This window comes from Numenius arquata, chromosome Z (assembly GCF_964106895.1).
Source record: "Numenius arquata chromosome Z, bNumArq3.hap1.1, whole genome shotgun sequence".
NCBI lineage: Eukaryota > Metazoa > Chordata > Aves > Charadriiformes > Scolopacidae > Numenius > Numenius arquata.
This window is the reverse complement of record NC_133616.1, coordinates 12,778,708-12,801,425: the sequence shown is the minus strand read 5'-3', so window position 1 is coordinate 12,801,425 and position 22,718 is coordinate 12,778,708. Positions and strand designations below refer to the sequence as shown.

Sequence of the window (22,718 nt, the reverse complement as noted above, 5' to 3'; positions counted from 1 at the left end):
CAGATGAATAAAGGAATAATAAAGGCCAGATAATAAAGGAAACGGTGAGACACAGAGGTTCTCAAAAGACAGGACGATTCAAACCTCTCCTCAGGTTTGTTTGATCTTTGCTAAGGCTGTAACAATAGCTTTCTTCTAAAAGGAACAGTTATCAACTACCTTTGGAAGCTCTTCAGGTCAGTTAACAAAAAAAACCAAAAACAAACCAAAAAAAACCTCAGACCATGATTTTATTTTTTGTCAGTGACAGATATTTGCCTCTTGTTCAGCCAGATATGAAAAACAACCAAAAAAACCCACCAAATCACAAAAACCCAAACACCCAAACAACTAATGAGATCCCTCAACTGTGAGTTAGGAGGGGCTGCTAATTGAGTATGTGACTAGAGGCTTGGGAAGGAAGTATTCCACTGAAAGGGACTATACCCGTGAAAGTGAAAAACAGCATTTTTCTTAAAAAAATAATCATTGTCCTCTTTAGTTCAGTACATTCTTGTTTCTGCTGTGACATACACAGTGTTACTGAAAAGACAGCTCAAGGTTAAGAACAGAAACACTCTCTGTTCCCAAGAAGCTGCTGCTTTGGCCCTGCTATCCCCGACCTCTTCCAGGCAGTCTTATCCCCTTTTTACAGCTACAACGGCCTTACCCGTAGAGCCAGCATGTTTCAGACACTGCCTTTGGAAAAGGGTGCAGTTGGCTTCAGTGAGCAGCTCAGTGCTCTGTGGCAGGCGGCCCCACGTCAGGAACGTCACGCAGGGAGAGCCAAGACACTCCCAGAGGCACCAACCGCAGAGGAGGTGGGGAAGACCTCTGCTGATGTGACTTGGAACTGTTCTGAGTCAGTGTATTGAACTGGTGCAAGACCAGCAGGCAAGACTGCAAGGTGTCACTTGCCTTGCTAAAGGAGACACTCCAGAAGTTGCCACAGCACATGGTTACTATGAGGTTTCTGAAGTCTGAGGCCTTCTGTTTAACTTTTACGAAAAACATCTGCTACCAGAATGTATTTTATTCTTAACAGGGTAGTTAAAATGCTATGGATAATCCCTGATTATCATTTCCATTTTCCCTTGCAGTCACAGAAAGTCATTTCATCTTGCTTCATATGTCATTGATCAGAGGCCAGGAAATTTTACTTCAAGGTTTGTGAAAAACTGTTTTTTACAAAAAGCGTTATTTCTGACTAAAGAAAAATCTCTGCTAAAATGAGCAAGAGGTCCAATGTGAAATATATTTCAATCTGGTTCAGCACAAAAACTGTGGTTAACTGAATTAGGAAAATTAGAATCTTTTTTTTTTATGCCAGGTAGAGCAGATGGTGTTAAAATTCCTCTTCAGCTTGTCTGGAGCGAGTGCATTTCAGTTCCAGCAGTCTCTTCACAGTGTCTGCAATTGTACGCTCACCATGCACCTTGTTATCTCGGGTGCGGATGTTAACCGTTCCACTTGCCTTCTCCTTCTCGCCAACAACTAGAAGCAACCGAGATGCAAAGGAATGAACTTTACATTTAGCAAGCTCTTTTTCCCTCCCACTCCCTTAAAACTTAGGCATACTAAACAAAACTCTAAAAAGCTTAACAACTCATCAAACCCTTCTTTGCCTTCCTCCCAGCTCCCTCCACTTAGATCTGTAACAGCTTGATTTAATCTCGTAACATTTAATAGGTTTTAGTATGTTACGAACAGCAACTTAGCAGATATGAGTAAAGAGAAAACTAAACTTAGTAAGTCTAGCTTGACTGACTTAGAGAGAACCACAAAGTCAAAATGAGAAATAAACATGCAGTACTCCACAGGCAAAGCTTAGAAAGACAACTTGATTGTAAATAACCAATAGCTACTTGTTTTCTTTACAGAGACAAGAAGACAGTTCACTGGAAAATCCTAAACCTATTTTACTTAAACGTCAAGATACAGATTTCTAATTTTTCCTACATCACCCTCTTGTGGAAGTTTTCTCCAGGCATATGTATGATATTCTGATATGATATTCTGATCTATATACATATATAGATCAGAAGTGCACCACAGCTGAACACAGTGAAAATACAGCACTTCTTTTCATACACTTGAAACAAGCCTAAGTTATTGGGGGGATGGAAAAATCACTTAGCAATTGACAGACAAAGGGCAACAGATTTTATATATGTCTCCACATTGCTGACTAGAAGACAGCAGACCTTTTTCTAAAGCAGCTGTAATGCCTTGGGCCACAGTGACCTCACTTCAGTGAAGCTATACAAGCCAGGAATGCCTATCACCAAGGCAGGGGAGACTCTCTGGGATGGAGACTCTTAGGAACAGAGTGACCTAGAACACTGACAACCGCTCCCTGCCTTGCTCACAGAAGAAAGATCTAATCCCATAACCCGTGTAACAGGTCAGCCAGGATAAGGTGCCAAATGCGCTATACATTACCCAGAATGAAGTTATACTGTGCAAGCTGAGCATTTCTGATCTTCTTGTTCAGTGTGCACCCAGGATCTACGTCAACATCTGCCATTAATCCAGCATCATGGAACTGCTGCCTGACCTAGGAGGGAAAGTATTTAAACTGTCACTATAGGACATTCATGACAACGAACTATGACTTGTAGACTTAAGCCAGTTAAGCTTGTCTGACCCCTAAAACAAAGGCACCCGCATTGGCTCAGGTGTTGGAGATGAGCCCAGTTCAAGAAATGAAAACAGGTCAGCTATCGTGCGAGTACATACACATTAAATACATATGCAGTGATGTGAATATCTAATGTTTTGGGCTGAATATTGACTTGAGTTTGATATTGTCAATAGCAGCAGGATGGTGGAGCTTTCTGATTAGAAATTTTTTTTTTTCAACTTTCCCCACTATTTTATTTATGTATAATATCCTTGAAAGAAATACAGGACAAGGTGTCCTGGATGCTAAATATGCAAAGACTCATCTTTATCTTCCTTACTGATTTTGCAAGATGCACGTGGCCTTGGGAGACTAGAACCTGAAGGGTAAGACAACTTTTGAGCTAGAATGAAAAACTAAGTTTTCAAAAAATAAAAGCCTCACAAAGACCAGAATTTGCTGTTTAGATATCCAAAAAATCTTTTTCAGGCCCTCTTTAAGATACATCTACAACTTCAGCAGCTAATCGTAATATAAAAATGATGCAATGTAATATTCAAAGACTTATAACACTTATCTGGGATAAATACTATTAATCATTAATAACCAAGTATCTCAACTAAATACAATATACTGAAAAAAACAAAACCCAAAGCATATACGTCACCTTTTGAGCATATTCATCACATGTTGGTCCCACTGGTACCACCATTACCTGCTGTGGGGACAGCCAGAGCGGCCTTCAATAAACAAACAAAACAAGTGTTTATATAGCTTTCAGAACATTTTTAGTATGAAAAGTCCTATTAACAGTTAGGACTAAAATCTACATGAGAGATTCATAAACTTAGATCGGATTCAGAAGCAACAACAGCCCTATACTCGTTAAAATTTGTCTCCCAAAAAGAACTGAGTGTCTAAAAGAATTGCAGTGTGGACAGAAGTACACTTTGACCTGAAGATTCAAGTTGTGTTTTACAACAGCCAGCAAATCATCATTGAGTTGTTGAGCTTGTTACTAATTAATAATGGGAAAACATTAGCTTTTGAGTCTTGTTTGTAATTAGACGGGTCATCCCCATCAGGTATTACACTGCAGCAGGTAAAGGAGATGACCTACATGAATGACTGGTTGCAAGGCAGCCCAGCTGCAAGAGCAAAGTTGAGATACACACCTTGGGCAGCCAAGCCGTACGCTGTACCTGCATGAGTGGTACCATGTAGAGGCTACAAGATCAAGAATTATTTAATATCTAAGGGAGGTGGTTCAGAAGGAATTGCCCTGCGGTATACCTACGGCGTGGCTCTGTAGCAAGCACGTAGAACAAACACTCTTGATTCTTGCTTGCTTGGGACTAATTTCTCTTTTACAGAAAGTGTTTGCTCACACTGCTATAATAAATCTACTTTTCAACTTTACCATTTGCCTCCATAGTTTTCAGTTAGAATGGCGATCATTCTCTCCACAGATCCCAAGATAGCCCGGTGAATGATAACTGGTCTGGTCTTGTCATTACCATCATGACTGTGAAGAAAGGGTTTGGTTTTTTAAAATATAAATTTTTTTTCTTGATGTAAGCTTATGCCTTTGAGTGACAGGAAAGCCACAATTATATAGCTATTAAAACCACCAGCCTCTGTGCTTACCTGACAAAGGTGAGGTTAAATCTGACTGGCAGCTGAAAGTCGAGCTGGATGGTAGCACATTGGTGGTAGCGGCCAATGGCATCTTTAATCTGAATGTCAATCTGTGAAACAGAAAGACACAAATTTTACTACAGTTTAAGGTACAAGCATACCTCTCTGAAAGCAAACTCACTGTTTTAAGACAGAAGGTTTCACTCAGTGCAGAGGAACTGTATCTGGTTTAAAACAACATACTTTTACTTCAGCCTACATCAGCACCTAAATGATCTGCAGGTTCTGATGCAAAAAATGTTAGAGCTAAGAAAAGGCTGAGCAAGTGGAGAGACGCTACTTCAGGGGGGAGCTACATTGAATACCTCAGACTATTTTTTTTGAGTTTCAACCTGGGACTTTCATGGTCCTTTCCACTGCATGAATTCAGCAGCACATTAAGTGCAAGTGCAAGATCAGAACTGAACATCTCTCTCTAAAAACAGGATTTCTTCAACCTCAAACTGGCAAACTTACACTCCTTTATTATGCAGTATTGGAATAGTTTGTGTTACAAATTCAGGGCATGGATACAGGATGAGAAACATACTGTTAAATGGTCCACTTCCCAGTAGGGATCACATTAATCAATGACACTTGTTCTGACTAAGAGTATCTACAGTCAAGCCTACTCTTTCTATTGCATCTCACACTTTAATCCTGAGTATCTTAAGATACAAGTTTGACAGAAAAATAAACCAGTACATTTATAGTGTCCTGACCTTATTTATTTATCACATTGTTCTCTTACTCATCCTATTACCAGGGCTGTATGTTGGGGCTATGCGCATTAGTTTAATCTATATATCAAACAATGCATTCAGAAGCCAGAATTTATCATTGTTCAGCTACTTACCAAAGAGCTTCTATCAAAATAAATTATTTACAACCTTCTTTAATTTCAAATCACCCAGTTATAGAGTAGAAAAAAAAAATCCAAGTAGTTTAAAGGTATCCTAGATGTAGAGCTTAACTTGAAAATGTAACTTTATCTAGTTTCCATTAGAACCAGTGCAAAATACTACAAGTTTGCTCATCTTTGACTAGAGTGTATTAGGAGCAAGTACAAAGTTAATTAAGGTTAACAAAGGTTCCCATAGATATTTGCCTTCTCTCAAATCAACAGAGGAAATTACTAAATGTTGTTTGCATTTCACATTATGAATGATTGGCTGCTATAAGACGTTTCACCTACAACCCATAAAATGACATTGATTCAGTTAGCATACAAAGAGAGAAATCAGAACCAGTTTACTAGATGACTGAATATAGACATAAATGTAGTGTAGGTTCATTAGGGAAAGAGTTACAAGTAATTTTGTAAGGAACTCTGTCCTTATGCTCAAAGATATCAGGAAATTTCTAGAAAGCCCTACTTAATCTGTGCAAACTGAAGAGACAGCTTTAAAAAAAACTGTCAAAACCACAAAACCAATGCAAGGGACTTTTTAAAATACCAAAACTCACCAGCAATGCAATGCAGCTACAAAACTGTGTCAGTAAAAGCAACATTTTTCAAAAATTTCTTTAACTAGTAAGTTGTTTTTTTTTTTTTTTGCTCGTGACTTAGGATTCACTTATTGCCCAAAGGATTATTTCTAATGCAGCAACTGCTCTAGTAATGCAGCTCTTAACAGTGCCACCTTCTGTTCATGTCTCCCACTAAACCAGTGAGCTCTTTTAAGAAGCAGGCAAATTGTTCATAAATATAAACTGAGTTTAATGAATGAAATGAGCGTTACAGCTATGTGAAAACCAGAGTGCATTATTTCTCTCTCAAGTATGTCAGAGTTTGCGTATCTGGAAAAACATAAGATTTCAGCTGTACAGCATCTTAGAATGGTATTAGACAACTCTAAAAAAATTATTCTCTTCCTAATCCAAGCTTTTAACAATCTCAGTTTGTATCAGGTCATCAGTTTAAGAATCAGTGTTGTTTTATATCCTCCAGCCAAACCTCAACATTGGTGCGATGCTTTAGAAATGCATACTAACATTGAAAAATTTAGTTATAACGTTACATTGGAAGGGAATGTGCAGGAAAGTAAGTGAAAAATAGAAGACGTCTTTACCAAGAAGATCATGAATAAAAACCAAGGGCTTCACCATACTATTTTCTTCCTCTTACTCATAGTAAGATATGAAAAACATTCGTTATGTATTAACAGCATTTAGTGTCCATCCGTATTCGTTTAATTAACCTAGAGCACTGTATTAACTAGATGGACTTTGTCTTGGTCAGGTATATATTTGAAGTTATCTGGCAAACATTCTGCACAAATAGATGTCCGAAACTTGTCTTTCTGGGGAAACTGACATTCAGCATCATTTTTTAAACACATGAAGACTTTGGGGTTTTTTCTGCTCATTTGCTATGCTGCAAAGAACAGTATTTGCATAGTATCCCTACTGCCAAGATTACGGTAGTATCAATGGAAAGCAAGGAATTGTGTAACTTTCGTCTGCCTCATCCAAACATAATTAAAACCCTAAGCCAGCTAAGAGTTAGCAACATACTAACCTTAGGTCCATAGAAAGCTCCATCGCCAGGGTTTAACTCCCACTTCTCACCAAAGTCATTGAGGCTGTTTTCGAGTTGCTAGAGACAAAAGGACACATACACTCAGTGTTTCTCAATCATTCGCTGTCTTTCCATGTGACAGCATCAGAGGTAACATGATGCTACAGATATATGACACTACTGAATTCTCAGTGCTCCTCGGTTACTGCTGCAACTCATCTATTTTCTGAAGAAAGAAAGTTTTGGAGGAGCCCCAACTAAAAGAATAATTTAGTCCAAATTTAAACAAACAAAACTAATGCATTCATTTTGGAAAAGGCCAAACAAGCAGCGTTAGCTAGGATACAAGCACCTTTTATGTTAGATTTGAAGTCTGTAGACAATATTGAGAGGGGATCCATGCTGATATACCTAATGCCTACTCCTGCCATATCTTCTCCCCAGCACTGCACCTGCAGGTGCATCAAAGCAACTAGCTTTTGGTAGATGGCTCTAAACCTTATTAAAGGGGCTGCTAGAATTGGTTCTATTCCTCTTTTTTTTTTTTTTAATGATCAACAAATACAAGGAGAGAGAGGAGAGGCAATTTTATTCTAACATGGAGATTGCGCCTGTATGGAGTGTAAACTATTTACAGCAGCCAGGCTGAATTGAAGACAGTTATTAAAGTTATATTGCTCGTGTCCAGCTGTCACTGTACCGCCCAGAAGTCAATACGTTCTCACAGGACATCCAGCTGCAGCCTTGCTTTCATATAAAAAGTTAATAAAACTCCTGTTTACCTTTTCAGCTTGATTCCACACTTCAATATCTCCCAGGTACTTTTCAGGACGAGTAGAGAGATTCAGTTTAAATGAAAATCCGAAGACATCATACACAGTACGCAGGAACTGCAGACAACTCTTAATCTCCTCTTCAATCTTTATGAGAATAGAAATAAAGTCTCAAATATCAAAAAAATTGGTTAATCTGATTTTAATAGCCCATTTCATTTAACAGCAGCCCATACCTGCTCCATAGCACAGAATATGTGAGCATCATCCTGCTGGAACCGGCGTACTCGAGTGAGTCCTGTAAGAGCTCCTGACAGTTCATTGCGATGCAGAACACCAAAATCAGCCAAACGTAATGGCAGCTCACGCCACGATCTTGGACGATGATCAAACATAAGGCTGAAGGAAAAAGTTATTACTTGAAGCTCATCCAAGAATCAAAATTCTGCAAAGAACAGCCAATGAGAAGCAGCCAGTAACCAAGCAGATGCCCATAATGCCAATGATGTAATCTGAATACAACCATCACTCACATCTAGTTTTGTTAGGAAAGCAAATGCAGATACCCTTTTATAGCTGGTAGGCTTCCCCTGCCTCACAGAGAGAATATCAACAGCTCCTAAAACTTAGCATTAAAACCAGAATGCCCAAACTGGCACAAAATTGACAATGCCCCAGGTTTTGTGGTACCAAGGTAAGCTTCACGGTAAAACATGGTCACTGCAATGATGAAAAATGACATTTCTCAGTGTCTCTTGTGTAGACAAGACGACTCATTCCTGACAGCATGTCACATCTGGTTACCTGAAGATAGCCATCTTTACAATGAAGCAGGCAAAAGAAGCAGGAATTTTTTTTTTGTTTTTTGAATCAGCACCATCTTTGGTAAACTGGATTTGCTATGTATTTACCAGTGTCCTGGACAGTTCATAGGCTTCAGAGCAAAGATTTCTTTCTCCACTTCAAAGGAAAACATGTTGTCACTGTAATGCTGCCAGTGCCCTGAAGTCATCCACAGTTTGCTGTTGAATACATTTGGAGTGACAACTTCCTGGAATCCACGTTTTCGATACTCACTCTAGAACATACACAGTACATAAAATAACTAGTAAAGCAAACAAAAGTAATGGTAGTCAGCCTTCAATCTGCAACCATTAAAATACGCAAATTTTGCTCTACAAAAATCCATGACTTGAGAAGAGGAGAGAAAAATTCAAGCTGCACATGCCAGGATACATCGCTTCCACCAGCACCACCCTTCCCCCAAACAATTCCTCTGTAGTAAGCAAGAAGAACAAGCTTCCTCCCTGCAAGCAAAGCGGTAGTCTCTAATTACTCAATGACACATGACGGTACACTGCAGCCCAAATATACAATAATAAGACAGACTTTAAATATTACAACAAGAAGACAGGATTTTTTTTTCTAGACATAATTTCATAACAAATAGTTCTACAGGGCCAAATTTATTACGTTTATTAAAATACATCAATATGCATCAGTGGAACAGCTGTAGTGTGAGCTTAGCCATACTACCAGATGTCAAAGAATTCATATTATAAAGCATCATTATCACTGCTTTAACTGCAAGTATAAAGTATTGATAAAAACGTAACTTAACATAGATTTTGACAAGACCAATTCAAAGAAACTAAGTTTCTTTAGTTCTGTGGCTTACGGACCCAAGAGATTAAACTAAATTGAAATGAAGGGCTGTTAATACTGTTATATGTAACATATATGCTGTTACATATTTTTCTAAAATTAAGCAATTTCTTCTATAAGATTTCCAAAAGACATTACTTACCCGGATAAATTCAATTAATGTGTTGTAAATGTAAGCTCCTTTTGGCAAGAAAAAACAGCTACCAGGGCTGAGCTCATGAAAGAAAAACAGTTCTTGGTCCTGCAGCAAAACATTATTTGAAAAACTTAGTATTTTTACACCATGTTTTTCTTTAACATTCACAAATGAATTACTACTGACTGGGTATCACTAATCAGTTTAAAAAAAAAAAAAAGAAAAAAGAAAAGCAATACCAGTAGATCACATGCATTTTCACTAGTATTTATATCTCCATCAGCGCTTGTAGGGGAGATTGTTCAGTTTCCTGTTTCATTACTGATGCTCCAAAACTTCACGTTCATGTGTAACTCCTAACTGTGCCCCCACAACTCCCTTTGTACATTGACAAGTAGTGTTTAGTTCTGCTTTATAGAGAACTTATTCATTATTGCACATGAACTGAAAGTGTGAACTCTAGTTGGCTAACGTTGTGACAAACCAAAAGCAGCAGACCCCATAACAGTGTTCAGGATTATCAATTATCTGACAGGGGTTTCCATCTAAAAAACAAAACCAAAACACAACCAACCAAAAAACCATAAAAATGGATTCTGAAATCACACAGAAGAAGATGTGAGTCAACAGGCTGCAGCAAATTGCATAGAAATGAGCACTGCCCGCAGACTGAAGCGTCCATGTTTTGCAGACTGAAGTGAACGTTCTGTTCTGACTGATCCATGGAATAAAGAAGTTACTGTGTTTAAAACTGCTAAAAGTCTAAAGGGAAGTTATTTGCTTTAGGGCTTTTGATGCTCTTTGAGAGAAAAGTACCTGACTTTGCAACTCGACTGAAAACACAATTCTGTCATATCTTGACTGTGCCACCAAGTATACACTGACTTCAAGATGCTTCTGCTTAAGAGGTTACATCCACAGTGTTTGTGAAATATGTTACCAGAAAAACTGTCTCACCCGCCCAATTTTTCTGTGATCTCTGTTTTTAGCCTCCTCCTGGAATTTCTCCCATTCCTTCAGCATTTTTGCATCTGGGAATGAAATTCCGTAGATCCGCTGGAGGGATTCCATATCAGCCTTGCCCTCCCAATAGGTGGAAGAATTCTGCATGCAAAAAAGGAATGAAACATTGAAGAAAAGGAGGAGCCTCCACATTTTACTACTACTGCCTGCTATGAAAAGGCATGCAATTACTAACAAATCACTATACCTAATGTATAACCACTAAGGCACAAGGAGAGTTTTAATCTTAAATTCAGAGCACTGATAAGAAAAAATCCAGAAAGAACAGGTGAAAAGAATATGTAAAAATGGTTTCAAGCTCTCTCCCGTCTTTTTTTTAAGCCTATTTGGTGTCTTTGTAGCCATCCTATTCCAACTGTTTATTCACACTCAGCTGTAACTATCAACTGAGCAAAAACTACAAACTCCAACTGATACAGTTCAACAAAGCCTTAAGCCACACTCACATTTCTATCTGTGCTGGACATGCAGGCCCTGGACAATTAGTTGGGCTTCAGACCATTTGAGTATCTTTCTAGCATACAACCCTTTCCCAATTTGTTACATTGAGTTTTTGGCAGGTTACCCATTTTGCAGTACATTCTTGATTAAGCCACTACTGTATTGCCCAAAGACAGCAACACATTTTCAATGAAAACATTTGTATAATGCAGTTTCAGTACTTACCTTATGAATTTTTATGGTCTTTATCTTGCCAGTATGTCTGACATGAGGGCCTCTGCATAAATCTATCAAGGGACCACACCTAAGAATAGGTAAAACATTCATTGGTATATTTCATCCTAGAAAGACACATCCAGTAATATTATGAAGCATACATAATTACCTGTATACTGTTGTAGTTGGAGTAGTGACCTTCTCATTCAGGATGCGACACTTGAATTTATTATACTGAGAAGAAAAGCAGCACACATATTTGTTAACTCCTTGTGAAGCAAGAGAACTGGCCAGCAGTTTAAATTATTAGCAATCCTGATGCTATGCTGTATCAAAAGAGGATTGTAAAAGGCAGACAGACAGAAATATAGTTAAGTAGTGGAGCGAGCTGCCCAGAGACCAGATTGTGCAGTCTCCATCATCTTTACAGGTTCTGAAGACAGAACTCAACAAGCCCTCAGAAACCCGGTCTGACTTCAGTGTTGACCCCATGCCCTCTGCAGGAGATTGAACTGGAGACTTACAGAGGGACCTTCCAACCTAAATGACTCTGTCATTCTCCTCATGTCCTAACAGTCAAAAGTGAGTAATGTCTGTCTCGGGAATGCCAGGTAATTATTTGCAACTAGGTACTAAAGAGAAAGGATCAGCTTTTAGTGTTGCTTGAACTTTCTCAGAAGCCCTCATTCTAAAAAATGTTTTATGAAGCTCTCTGAATGCATCAGCACATGCGTTTATAGTATCACCACAGCATTTTACTCAAAGCCAATATAGTATAAGCACATAACATAACTGCACGTAATATACTGCAAATTTGCATCTGTGGGAAATCAGTGAAGAATGTGGCTTCAAGGATTTTGCCAAGGTCACCCAGGGGAAGAATGAGAATTCTTACAGTTGCAGAAAATCTAATACACATTCCTGAGAACCTAAGAATTACACCTTCATTCATTCTTTTTGTTAAATATCACAAATGAGCTTATAAGAACATACCACCTTAAAGAGTTAATTCGATAGACCCTCCTCTACCACTAACAGAACACGCAGCTAAACTTACAAATACTTAAAGAATAACTGCATGATGCTAGACACAACCTTCTAAAACAGCCTACCTTAAACATTTCAAGCAGTGTTTCCTTCTTAACTTCCAGTCTTTCAAAGGCTTGTTTTTCTTTCATTATCTTTTTGCATAATGTTTCCAAAGCAGAGAAGTCATTACTGGATACACCCCTAGAATAAACACACACACACACACACACACAAGTGAATTATTCTTGCTTTCACTTGCGATTTCTGGTCAAGTTGCAATGCACTAGCTTGTGGATGGGGCACACTGCAAAGAGCAAAGCCATGTGCAGTAGCACAGGTGACTTTGTTCTGGGAACAAGCAGATAACAGAAACTTTGCTGTGATTGCCATCCTCCCACTCCTCAAAACAAAAATCAAAACCTACCCTTCCTCGAGGAACATGTCATAATAAAATCCATTTTCTATTGGTGGGCCATAGCACAAACAGCCACCATAGATTCGCTCCATAGCTTCACCCATTATGTGAGCGCTTGAGTGCCAGTACACCTAGTGGAAGTAAAAAACAGAGGGGATCAGTCTGAATATGCATAATACATTTCTGAGTTAAAACCTTTTCTGAAACGCTCGCTTTTAAGAATACTTGATGCAGATCCCACATTAAAGGTGTTTGCAGAACAGAAGTGACCTGCCCAGCAACACTCTCATCCTAAGCACCAATATTTCTAAAAGGTAACACTGGAAAATTGTTTACAGCCTGGCAGCAAATAATTTTTATTTTCAACTACTGTTGAAATGATTCAATTATTGTCAAGAAGTTGGGAAACTAATTCAGAAACGTTTTGTTTTTTTTTAACATGAACTCTGCTCAATCAGCTCTGCATAAAGACCAAAAGATGAGCTTTCAACATAAGGCTGTGGTCCTAATACAAAGATTTTATGCATGGGAAATCCTGTGATGAAGTAGAACAGTTCATAAAGTTAAAAATTACACTCCATCTTGTAGTACACCCGATGCTTTGACAAATTAAAATCAAATCTACAGGACTTCAGTCTGCTTTTATCTGCACAGACCAGGAAAAATCCATCTCACAGAAGCCATCACTTAGCCAACATGAAAACCCTAAGTTTGAATGCAAGACCTCTGTGTTAAGTTTGACTGATAAATTATTTTTTTCTAAAGAGAATATTTACAAATTTACTGGATATCCACATTTATCTGAATAAGTAGCCAAAATACAGTACATGCCTTTGCAGGTACAAAGTAAAAGAGCAGCCAACTCAGTACTTTTACAATTGTACATAGACAGTACTCTTGCACTCAGCGCTGTTTTCAAAGACAGTACTGACGATGTCAGTTCAAAAGACCTATTTTACATTAACAAGAAGGCTTCAAATATAAAATTTTAATGAGAACAGACTTGACATAAACTACAGCAACTGTTAGCACACTTAGCTATGAATACACAGCAGAATGTACATTATATGCAGTACCACAACTCCCTTGCAAGGAACTATTAGAAAATGCAGGTGTATGCCTACACAGCAAACCTGTACCCATCTCCTCCTCTTTTGAACACACTAAAGATGCAAATAACTACTTGAGGCTGAGTCTAATGCAAATCCAAGGGCAAACAAATTTTGCTAGACGATACTCACTGCTTGAGCCTCTTCATCTTCAAACTTAAGCAGCTCCAGGGTACAATCCTCCTCCAAAGGCCGGTCTAGATCCCAAACCACCTTGTTCACTTTAGCAATAACAGTGTTGTCAGCCAGGCCCTGACTACAGAATAAATACACGGTATATAATCTTCTGAAATCAGCAAGTAGAATTTCCCCAAGTTCGCCCTCCAAGTTGAATAAGATTTTCAGGGTGTACAACGTCATAAATAAATTCCAAACAAAAAAGCAGTTTAGCCAGTCTTGAACATTCATGAAAATGTTGCTCACATCTCAGAGATGACAGAAGGGAACTGTGCTGTGTACTTGACACTCATACATTCATTAACATATTTGACTTAGAAGCAGACACTTCAAAGTACTAACCTGACTTCAAAATCCTATTGCAATAAAAGACAGAGCTTCTCTTTTAAAAATCATCAAATACCATTTCTGATGTAGTAACTTTACAGTTTCATTTCCACTAGGCAAAAAACCCAAATCACAAAAGCAAAGCAGGTTGCAATAACAAGGCACCTAAGCAAGAAAAAAAATGGCATTTCACCTCTCAGAATGACCCAGTTTTTGTAGTTTTAACTGTTAGGGTGTCCATTATGCATTGGTCAAATCCACCCCACAAAAAGGTTGAGTAACTCAGAGATGTGCAGTGCTCTTTTTGATGGGTATCTCCCAGGCATGTAAAGATGCAGGAAAGTGAAAGATACTGTTAACTCTCTCTGAAATCAACTGAAACATCACCCAGCAGTCATCTTCCCCAGGTTGATGCAAACTAGTTTGCATGTGCTAACATTCAATTTGGTAGAGTAAATTTACTAGCAAATTAGTTCTTAACACAATGAGAGTACTTGCAGTGAAAAATATGCAAGTAATCTGTGTCTAAAAGATTTCAATTATATTCTTATTTAATTTCAGAAACTGTATCTTCATGAGGCTGAAAAATTATACTCCAAACCTAAAACCCTATTGGTTACCTTCAGTTTACTATATAAAAGATGCCTTGAGAAGAGCTGAGATAAATGACTAAGACAGAAATTATACATTACCCATACCCTCACAGCCTGCTGACATAGAACTGTCTGAAAATGATTCAGTGTATCACAGAACAGAATCATACCTAATTCCACAAGCAATTTGATACGGAGTAGTCTTCCAGGATTCAGCATCAATCTGCTTGCCATCGGGTAATGTAACTTTAATGGCTTTACTGTTATTTGCAGCTCTTTCTGCAAGGAGTGCATCATGTTCAGCTTTAAGCTTATTGTACATCTCTAAACGGTCATTGATAAATGCAGGCCAGGGATTCAGCTATATACAATGAAAAAAGGAAAAAATAAATAATTACAGTACTCTGATATCATATTATGTCAAGAATGGAAACAGAATGGACATACTTTTCACAAGCAGCTATAGGACCATATGTGCTGTATCTAAAAATAATCATTATTATTACAGATTAATTATGTACTATTAATTATACAGTAATAAGACTTCAGATTAATGAAAATTATTATTTTAAATGTACCACTGTACACCTGTTTAAACTATACATATGTTAATAAGCTACTACATAGTTTATTAAATACCCATTTGATAAGCTACACAAGGACAAAAATAAATTTGAAAAGACTGTAGAATTTAAACATAAAAAACAGATTTTTCTTGGTAAGTCAAAAAACTGTCAAAAAATCAAGTCAAAAAAAGTCAAAAAACTACCTCTACTCTGAACCACCCGGACAGGAACTGACTCCAGCTTACACGTCATCAGGGCTATCAGCTTGGGCATAACCAAAGTTATACAGCTTTGCAGTTGGCTCAGGATGAGTGCTGGCTAGCAGCTGGCCCTCTCCGTGCACAGTCAGAGGGATCTGTGTTTACCCACCACGAAAGAACAGGCAGAGGACCTTAAGCAAGCTTTCCTCATCCCAGAGATCGGCTGCCTACCTCCTGGTGCAAACAGAGGCGCAGTGAAAAGAGCAACTATGGAAATCAGAGCTGCTCTCCCATTAAACCAATATAACTCAGTGTTAAAAAAAGCAACAAAGTCACTTCATGGCAAATTTCGGTAAAATAATAGTGGGAAAAGGAGTCATTGTAACGCCAGATAAAATACTCCAGAGGGATGAACTGCAGCAGTACACAAGACAGCAACCTGGAGACCACCTTCCTCAATCCCCCATGGTCCAAGGGCAGCTCACCTCCGTCCGCCCTCCATCGCCGGCACCTTCCTTCACTTTCTTCTTTCCGCAGTCTGCATTTTTTTCTTCCCCAGCATTTGCCTGAGGAGGGCGAGCACAATTTCCTCATTCTCCAGCAGTCGCTCACACCTACGGACCTATAAGCCCCCCCTCAGCCCCACACACCAGGGAAGAGACCCGACCCCTTCGCCCCAGGAAACCCCAGCCCAGCCCCCTGCTCTTTTACCTTCAGCTAAATCCCACCGCCTTTCCACCCTGCTCCCCCGGAGCTGGGGAAACCCCCGCCTGCCCGCCCGCCCGCCATAAGGGCGAAGAGGCCTAGCTCCCTCCTGTCGCCAGCACCCGTCCTCCTGACAGGGCCGCCCACCCTCCCAGCCTGAGAAGGGGACGCTCCGCCTCAGGACAGCCCTCCGGCCCGCGGTGACGGGGAGCCGCGCTGAGGAGAGGGCCGGTGCTCCAGCGCGGTCCCCGGCCGCCGCCGGGCCCACCTGGCTGTCAGCACCCGCCATCGCCACACGCGGAGCCGTCCGGCGCAGCGGAGAAGGGGCGGGAGCGGCCCCGCGCAGGCGCCTCCCGGCCGCCGCAGCTGATGCAACCGGGGGCGGCCGCGCCAACCGGATCTGAGCCGCCGCGGCCGGGCCAATGGGGCCGGGGGGCCGCGCCGGGCAGGGCCGAGCGGCCCCGGGGTTTGTGGCCGGGGAGGCGGCCCTGCGAGGGGCCCCAGCAGCTGAAGATGGTGGAAGCCCTGTCAGCACCCGTCAGGGAGGGAAGCGGAGCCGCGGGGGCCTGTGTCCCCTCACCCCGGCTCCTCTCGCTCCCGACGGGAGAAACTTAACCAGCCTTCCCCCGCCGGCAGGGTGGTAGGGGTGACAAGGGGCTGAGGGACAGGTGGCACTCGGGGACCGAACTGCTATTGCCCTGAGGCAGAGATTCAGTTAAGGATGGATCAACTAATGGGAGTACTCTTCGCAAAGGAGTCAAAAATAAAATAAAATAAAATAAAATAAAAATTGCATTGACCAATGTCTGATTTCTCAGGGGAAAAAAAAAAAAAAAAGTGGAAAAGATTCTGGGGAAATTGTGTCAGACGTGGCTGGTGGGAGCACTTTGCTTAGCCCTGTCCCCTCAGCGCCAGGGGGCTGGAGGCTACTGACATCTCTAAGAATTAAAGAATGTGATATTCAGGCACCACTTTTTCCTTTGTAACCTTCCTCTCCTTTTCTGCCCGCTGATGTTTTTCTATGATAATAAATCATATTTTCATTTAGGAAGGTTACTTCCTGGCATCACGTTCTCAGGGTGGCCCTGGGCTCCCAGAACGGTCTGTCCCGTGGCCCTTGGTGTGTTCGGTCAACTCGGGCAGTAGCCTTTCTAATTTGTCAAGGAAGGTGTTTATGACAAGATTTCATGTTTTCAAGAAATCCTGGCATAGTGTCTTTACTTTGAAGAGTCTAAATCAGGGGCCACAGCTATGGCTTGGCTGGGCCTGCAGAGCCAACAGCCACCACTTCTGCTTCCTGCAACAGCCTCTTCCCCTTCATCTGCAGCAAATATCTTGGATTTTAGAGTGCTAAATTCAGCTAAAATGTGCTTAGATGAACATCAGAGCACCTCAGACTCCATGGACCTAAATGCTGTAAGAAAAAAGTTCAGCAAAAATAAACAGTTTTGTATAGCTTTCCAATACTGGTTTTGTAGGGGCGAAGGATGGTTGAGAGAACATCACCACATTATTTGACCACAAATGTAGGCTGTATAATGTAAATATATTTTTAAAAATATTAGTATGGGAAGGTGCAGTAACTATGAAGCAGAATCAGGTGATTCTCCCTCTCTACTCTGCTCTTGAGAGACCCAATCTGGAGTACTGTGTCCAGCTCTGGAGCCCTCAGCACAAGAAGGACATGGACCTGTTGGAATGGGCCCAGAGGCCACAAAGATGATCAGAGGTCTGGAGCACCTTTACTACGAGGACAGGCTGAGAGAGTTGGGGTTGTTCAGCCTGGAGAAGAGAAGGCTCCAGAGGGACCTTATAGTAACCTTCCAGCATCTGAATGGGGCCTACAGGAAAGATGGGGAGGAGCTCTTTATGAGGGCATGTAGGGACAGGACAAGGGATAGTGGCTTCAAAGTGGAAAAGGGCAGATTTAGATTAGATATTTGGAAGAAATGTGAGGGTGGTGAGGCACTGGAACAGGTTGGCCAGAGAAGTTGTGGATGCCCCATCCCTGGAAGTGTTCAAGGCCAGGCTGGATGGGGCTTTCAGCAACCTGCTCTAGTGGAAAGAGTGCCTGCCCGTGGCAGGGAGGTTGGAACTCGATGATCTTTAAGTTTAAGTTTCCTTCCAACCCAAACCACGATTCTATGATTCTATGATTTGCTGTTTAAAAGTAAATTATAAGTAGCATAAATACTGGCAAAAACATTTCTTAAACAGCTATAGTGAACAATATATGTAAGATGTTGTGTAGCAACATAATGCTTAGTAGTACAAAGTATATTTGTTTTTAAATACTGATTCTTAGAATGGCAACAAATTTTAAAATATTTCTGTATGGATGAATTGCAACTGGCTAAGAGACAGCACATTGAAAAACTTACAGATAAATGATCTAACCCCAAAATGAACAAAACACTCTACTGATACTGTTGAAGAGAAAAGATGATATTTCAGAAGAAATGGGGAGAACTATCTCTTTTGCCAGAAGATGGCAGCAGTGAAACACGCTGTGCTGATGAGAAACTAATTCTACAGAATGCCCGTCTCGCGTCTGTAGGCTTTAGGTAACAGGATTTATGGCATAAAATGCAAAAATAAATGACTGTTTTACTGGCTTTGCTCTTAAGCAGTGCAATTAAAGATGTGTGACTGAACTCAACCGGGCTCTAAGCCAGTGTAAATTGATTTCAGTATGCTTTAATGATTATCACCAAGTGCATGAATGGATGTTTCTGCTTCATTTGAAGTTTGTTGGAAAAAATGTGGTTGGAAAGTTCGATTAGAATTGCAGTGTCACTTACATTTTGTTTAGGAAAACTAAAAATCAAAATGAAATCAAAATTAAAATTAAAGTTTAAAAAAAAAAGAATTAAAATTTATGAAAGGAAAATGTAAAAAAAAAAAAAAACTAATGAGAATTTTTAAAAGAGAGTAAAAAATAGTGAGAAGCAAAAGTAAATGAACATACAAGGAACTGAGGAAGGGTAAAGAGATGTTATTTTAAGAAAAATATTTCCCAACCTGTAGCTTCTACACCATTTACTTGCACCACCTGCTCTAGGGAAACCCATCTAACTTGTGATACAGCACCAACCTTTCTGTAAAGTGTCTGGGTTTATTTATATTTGGAATACGCTAAATCAACTCTATTTTCTATAGAGTATTTCCTAACTTTGCAAACCCCCAGCTAATTTGAAAATCAAATTGTAGGAAAACCACCTTTTTATTTACATCCACGTTTCAAAATGTATCATTTGAATTTGAGGCCTAATGGATTTCCATAAGCCCACATCAAGTGAAGAGCTATCAGCTCCCATTACAAAATCATACAAATACGGGAATCTCAGCTTTGAGAATTGAAATCTTTTTGTGCCTTTTTCTGCTGTATTAATTTCATCTGGTCTGATACAACAAAGCAGTAGACTTTTTAGAAGTCCAATATAGCAAGTTTAGAAATGTAGATTCAGAAATATAACATCACGTGAAGTTAAATAAAAAAATAAAGGAAGTTGACGTTGAAATAAAATACCTGTCAAAATAACTGAAGTCCTGATTTAAGCGGGAACAGGCTAGGAAAACTGAATCTAAGCCTTGGCTTTTGGTATTTTTTCAACTTTTGTGACCTTATTATGAAAAGAAAATAGTTATTTTTTTTAGGAGGATAAGAAAAATAACTGATATTTCATGCAAAGAAGGAGACCGGTTTTCTTTCATTTCTATATCCATGACGGCTTCATGTACAGCCAGTACAATGTGTAGTCCAGTGGTTTTCTCGCTGCCCAAGGGGTTTGCCATGTCTACCAGGCATTTTTCTCCTTCTTCCAGAAGAGATGCATGCTTGTGCTTGCTAGGAAGAAAATCCTTGCTAACTGCGGAAATCCCACTCACCTTTTGTAGGTTGGAAGCACTCTGTGCAGTGACAGCCATGTCCCACCTGTGCCCCAGGGTGCAGGTCCTCTCCGCTTGCCCCTCTTGCCACCGTTTCTTCATACCTGCAAGTGTGGAGATAATGTTTGCAAACCACTCAGGTTCATTTCGCTCTCTACTACCAGGCAGGTTTTTCGAGTAATAAACAATAAGGTTGTGTTTGGTCAAATGTAGGAGACACCCAGTTTCAGTGCTCATAGTTAGATACTGAGATCACAGGTTACAAATTCTAGATGAAATTTAAAACCAGGGTTCACTCCTTGGCATCGGATGAGCATCAGACTCCTACTAGGAATCCTTGGGCCTTTTAAGGAAGTGAGATGCTGGAAGCCTACTTTTTTCTCTAATAAAACTAGATTTGGCTTTCTGCTTCTTCGCAATGAACATACTAATAACTCACGTCTTGTGTTTCCCCAACATCTCAGATTTACCCCTACCTCACTTGGCTAAAAAGTTGTAGCATACTTATAGCTTAGTCAACAATATTTTTTGTCTCACATCATGAAAACTGGTAGTTGTGCATATATTCAATTAAACTCGGATCTTTACTGTGTTCTTTTCATAGAGCTCATATGTGTCATTCTTAGGAGCACATTATTAGCCAAAGGGATGTATCTAGTATTAAGGTACTTTTCCAAACCTTTGCCTTTAGGGTAAACTGTTCCAACCCTCCCCACCCCTCGCCCCCACATCTCCTAGTATTACATCAGATTACTCCTATTTTCCAGAAAGGTTTGGACTTAAAAATATAAAACCATTGGGGCTTATTTCATTTAAAATCTTGTTTGGCTACTGGTCTCAGAAAAAAGGTGTGCTGTCTGCAGTTGTGCAGATCTGTGACTCCCACTCTGGTCTCTGCACTTGGTCTTGTGTCTGGGCTGCGAGATAGGGATTCAGGGCTCCTGCCTTCCATGTCCTATTCTTTGGTCAAGATAAAACAGTGAGGCAGTAGTCATCTAAAAAGGCTAATAAAATGTTATCAATTTCATATACTGAGGAGGAGGGGTGATAAGCTGAAAAAATTAAAATCAGATATTCTTAACTGCCCTTAATCACAACTTAAACCATTACAGTGAACTTATGTTAAAATCCAACTGATACCACGTTTTCCTCAGACTTCTGACTCGTGGAGACACCCTTGTTTTTTGTACCTAAATTTAAACTACCTTTTACTATAACTGAACATCACCAAGCTATTCTACTACATAAAACTTTTTCGCTCTTATATGGAATTTTCCAGAAACCAAAATACTTTTTTGGTAGCCTTTTTCCCCTAACAAAGATACTGTTATGGTTCATTTTAATGTGTCTTTCAGAATTTAAAGTCTGAGAATGTGGTTTATTTCAGATATTTTTGTAATAATGGAATTCCAGTTTCTGAAGAGCTTTTTTCCCTATAGATATCACTGTTACTTTTTTCCCCTGAGAATAGTCTTTTTTGTGCTTGTAACAGCATATCACAGATATTTTTACGTAATACCTATGAAATGAAATATTAAATTTAATAATTTATGAAATTTAAAAAATAATTAGCACAAAAAGTAGTTAGTCTGATCCAGACATCCTTCCGGGTACTTTACCAGAAAAAGTAGTGATTTTCATGTTATGGAGACCAAACTGTTCCTTCATCTGCTCCGTGAGAAGACTCCTCCTCGCCGTGGCACCAAGTGGCACATGGAGAAATTTCCTACGTGATGCAATTAAAAGCAAGAAATGCACTTCTGAGTCACGCATTTGGTGCAGTCCATAACCACCAGTTATCCAAATTCAATTTCTTGCTCCAAGCGATCTCCATCACACTGGAAATTATCTCCAAATAGCAGAGGACAAAAAAGTCTTGCATTAACTTTTCCTGCAAGTGGTCCATCAGACAGTTTCAGGGGCAAATGGCAGAGGACACAGGGAAAGCAGATGTTGCATTCTAGGGTTTTGTTTCTTTTGACTGTGTTTTTCATTGCAGTTCTGATTTAATTTCACACATTTCCAGTGAAATTTCTTTTATTTGCAAAGTATGTGCTCGGTTTCTCTTTTTAGCCATGACTCAAATGTTCTGGTGATCGTCTCATTAACATCCTCTTTTAATGGTGTTTCATGGACACAATCCAATACCATTGCTTCAGATAAAAAAACACATGAAAGCTGATGAAAGCAAGGACATCTTAACTGTGAATTTTGTCAAACCGCTTGTGACAAGTTACATAAAATCTTTTTTTTCCTTTGAATCCTTTTCACTTGGAAGTATTTGGAATCTTACTAAAAATAATCCTAAGCTGTTAAATTATTTCAAGGTTTTATAACTGCAGAGACAGAGGACAGAAAACTCTCCTTAGTTAGCAGCAGCTCCCAGAAGATGGGTTCCTGAGGGACTGCATTGTTAGATGCTGATCAGAGGAAAAAGCTATTCCGAGGGGAGATACAAAGTTTTATTTATCCAGAATTTACCTGGAAGGACAGGATGGGACATCTTGGCAATAGTGTGGAACAGAAAAAACCAACTGATCGCTCTCTTTAAAACATCTGCTCCATATGGAGTGACCACAACATCTCTTTTCAGTCGTCTCTTTTCCAGACTAAGCAAACTTAACTTTTGAACCTGTCTCAGGGAGATGCGCTTCC

At 39.7% G+C, this 22,718-nt stretch overlaps 1 protein-coding gene across 1 annotated transcript; it reads right to left on the bottom strand.

Annotated features, from left to right (window-relative positions):
* Positions 1-210: 210 nt before the first annotated feature.
* On the bottom strand, positions 211-16,705 carry TARS1 (threonyl-tRNA synthetase 1). The gene is made up of 19 exons (XM_074166855.1): positions 16,444-16,705; positions 15,956-16,036; positions 14,875-15,065; positions 13,740-13,863; positions 12,508-12,629; positions 12,167-12,284; positions 11,224-11,288; positions 11,064-11,142; positions 10,332-10,478; positions 9,381-9,479; positions 8,485-8,651; positions 7,810-7,972; positions 7,583-7,720; positions 6,801-6,878; positions 4,250-4,350; positions 4,023-4,127; positions 3,270-3,342; positions 2,422-2,536; positions 211-1,473 (listed from the first exon to the last, which is right to left on the bottom strand). The coding sequence occupies exons 1-19, from the start codon at positions 16,462-16,464 to the stop codon at positions 1,325-1,327; spliced, it is 2,136 nt and encodes a 711-aa protein (XP_074022956.1). The 5' UTR covers positions 16,465-16,705; the 3' UTR covers positions 211-1,324.
* Positions 16,706-22,718: the final 6,013 nt, after the last annotated feature.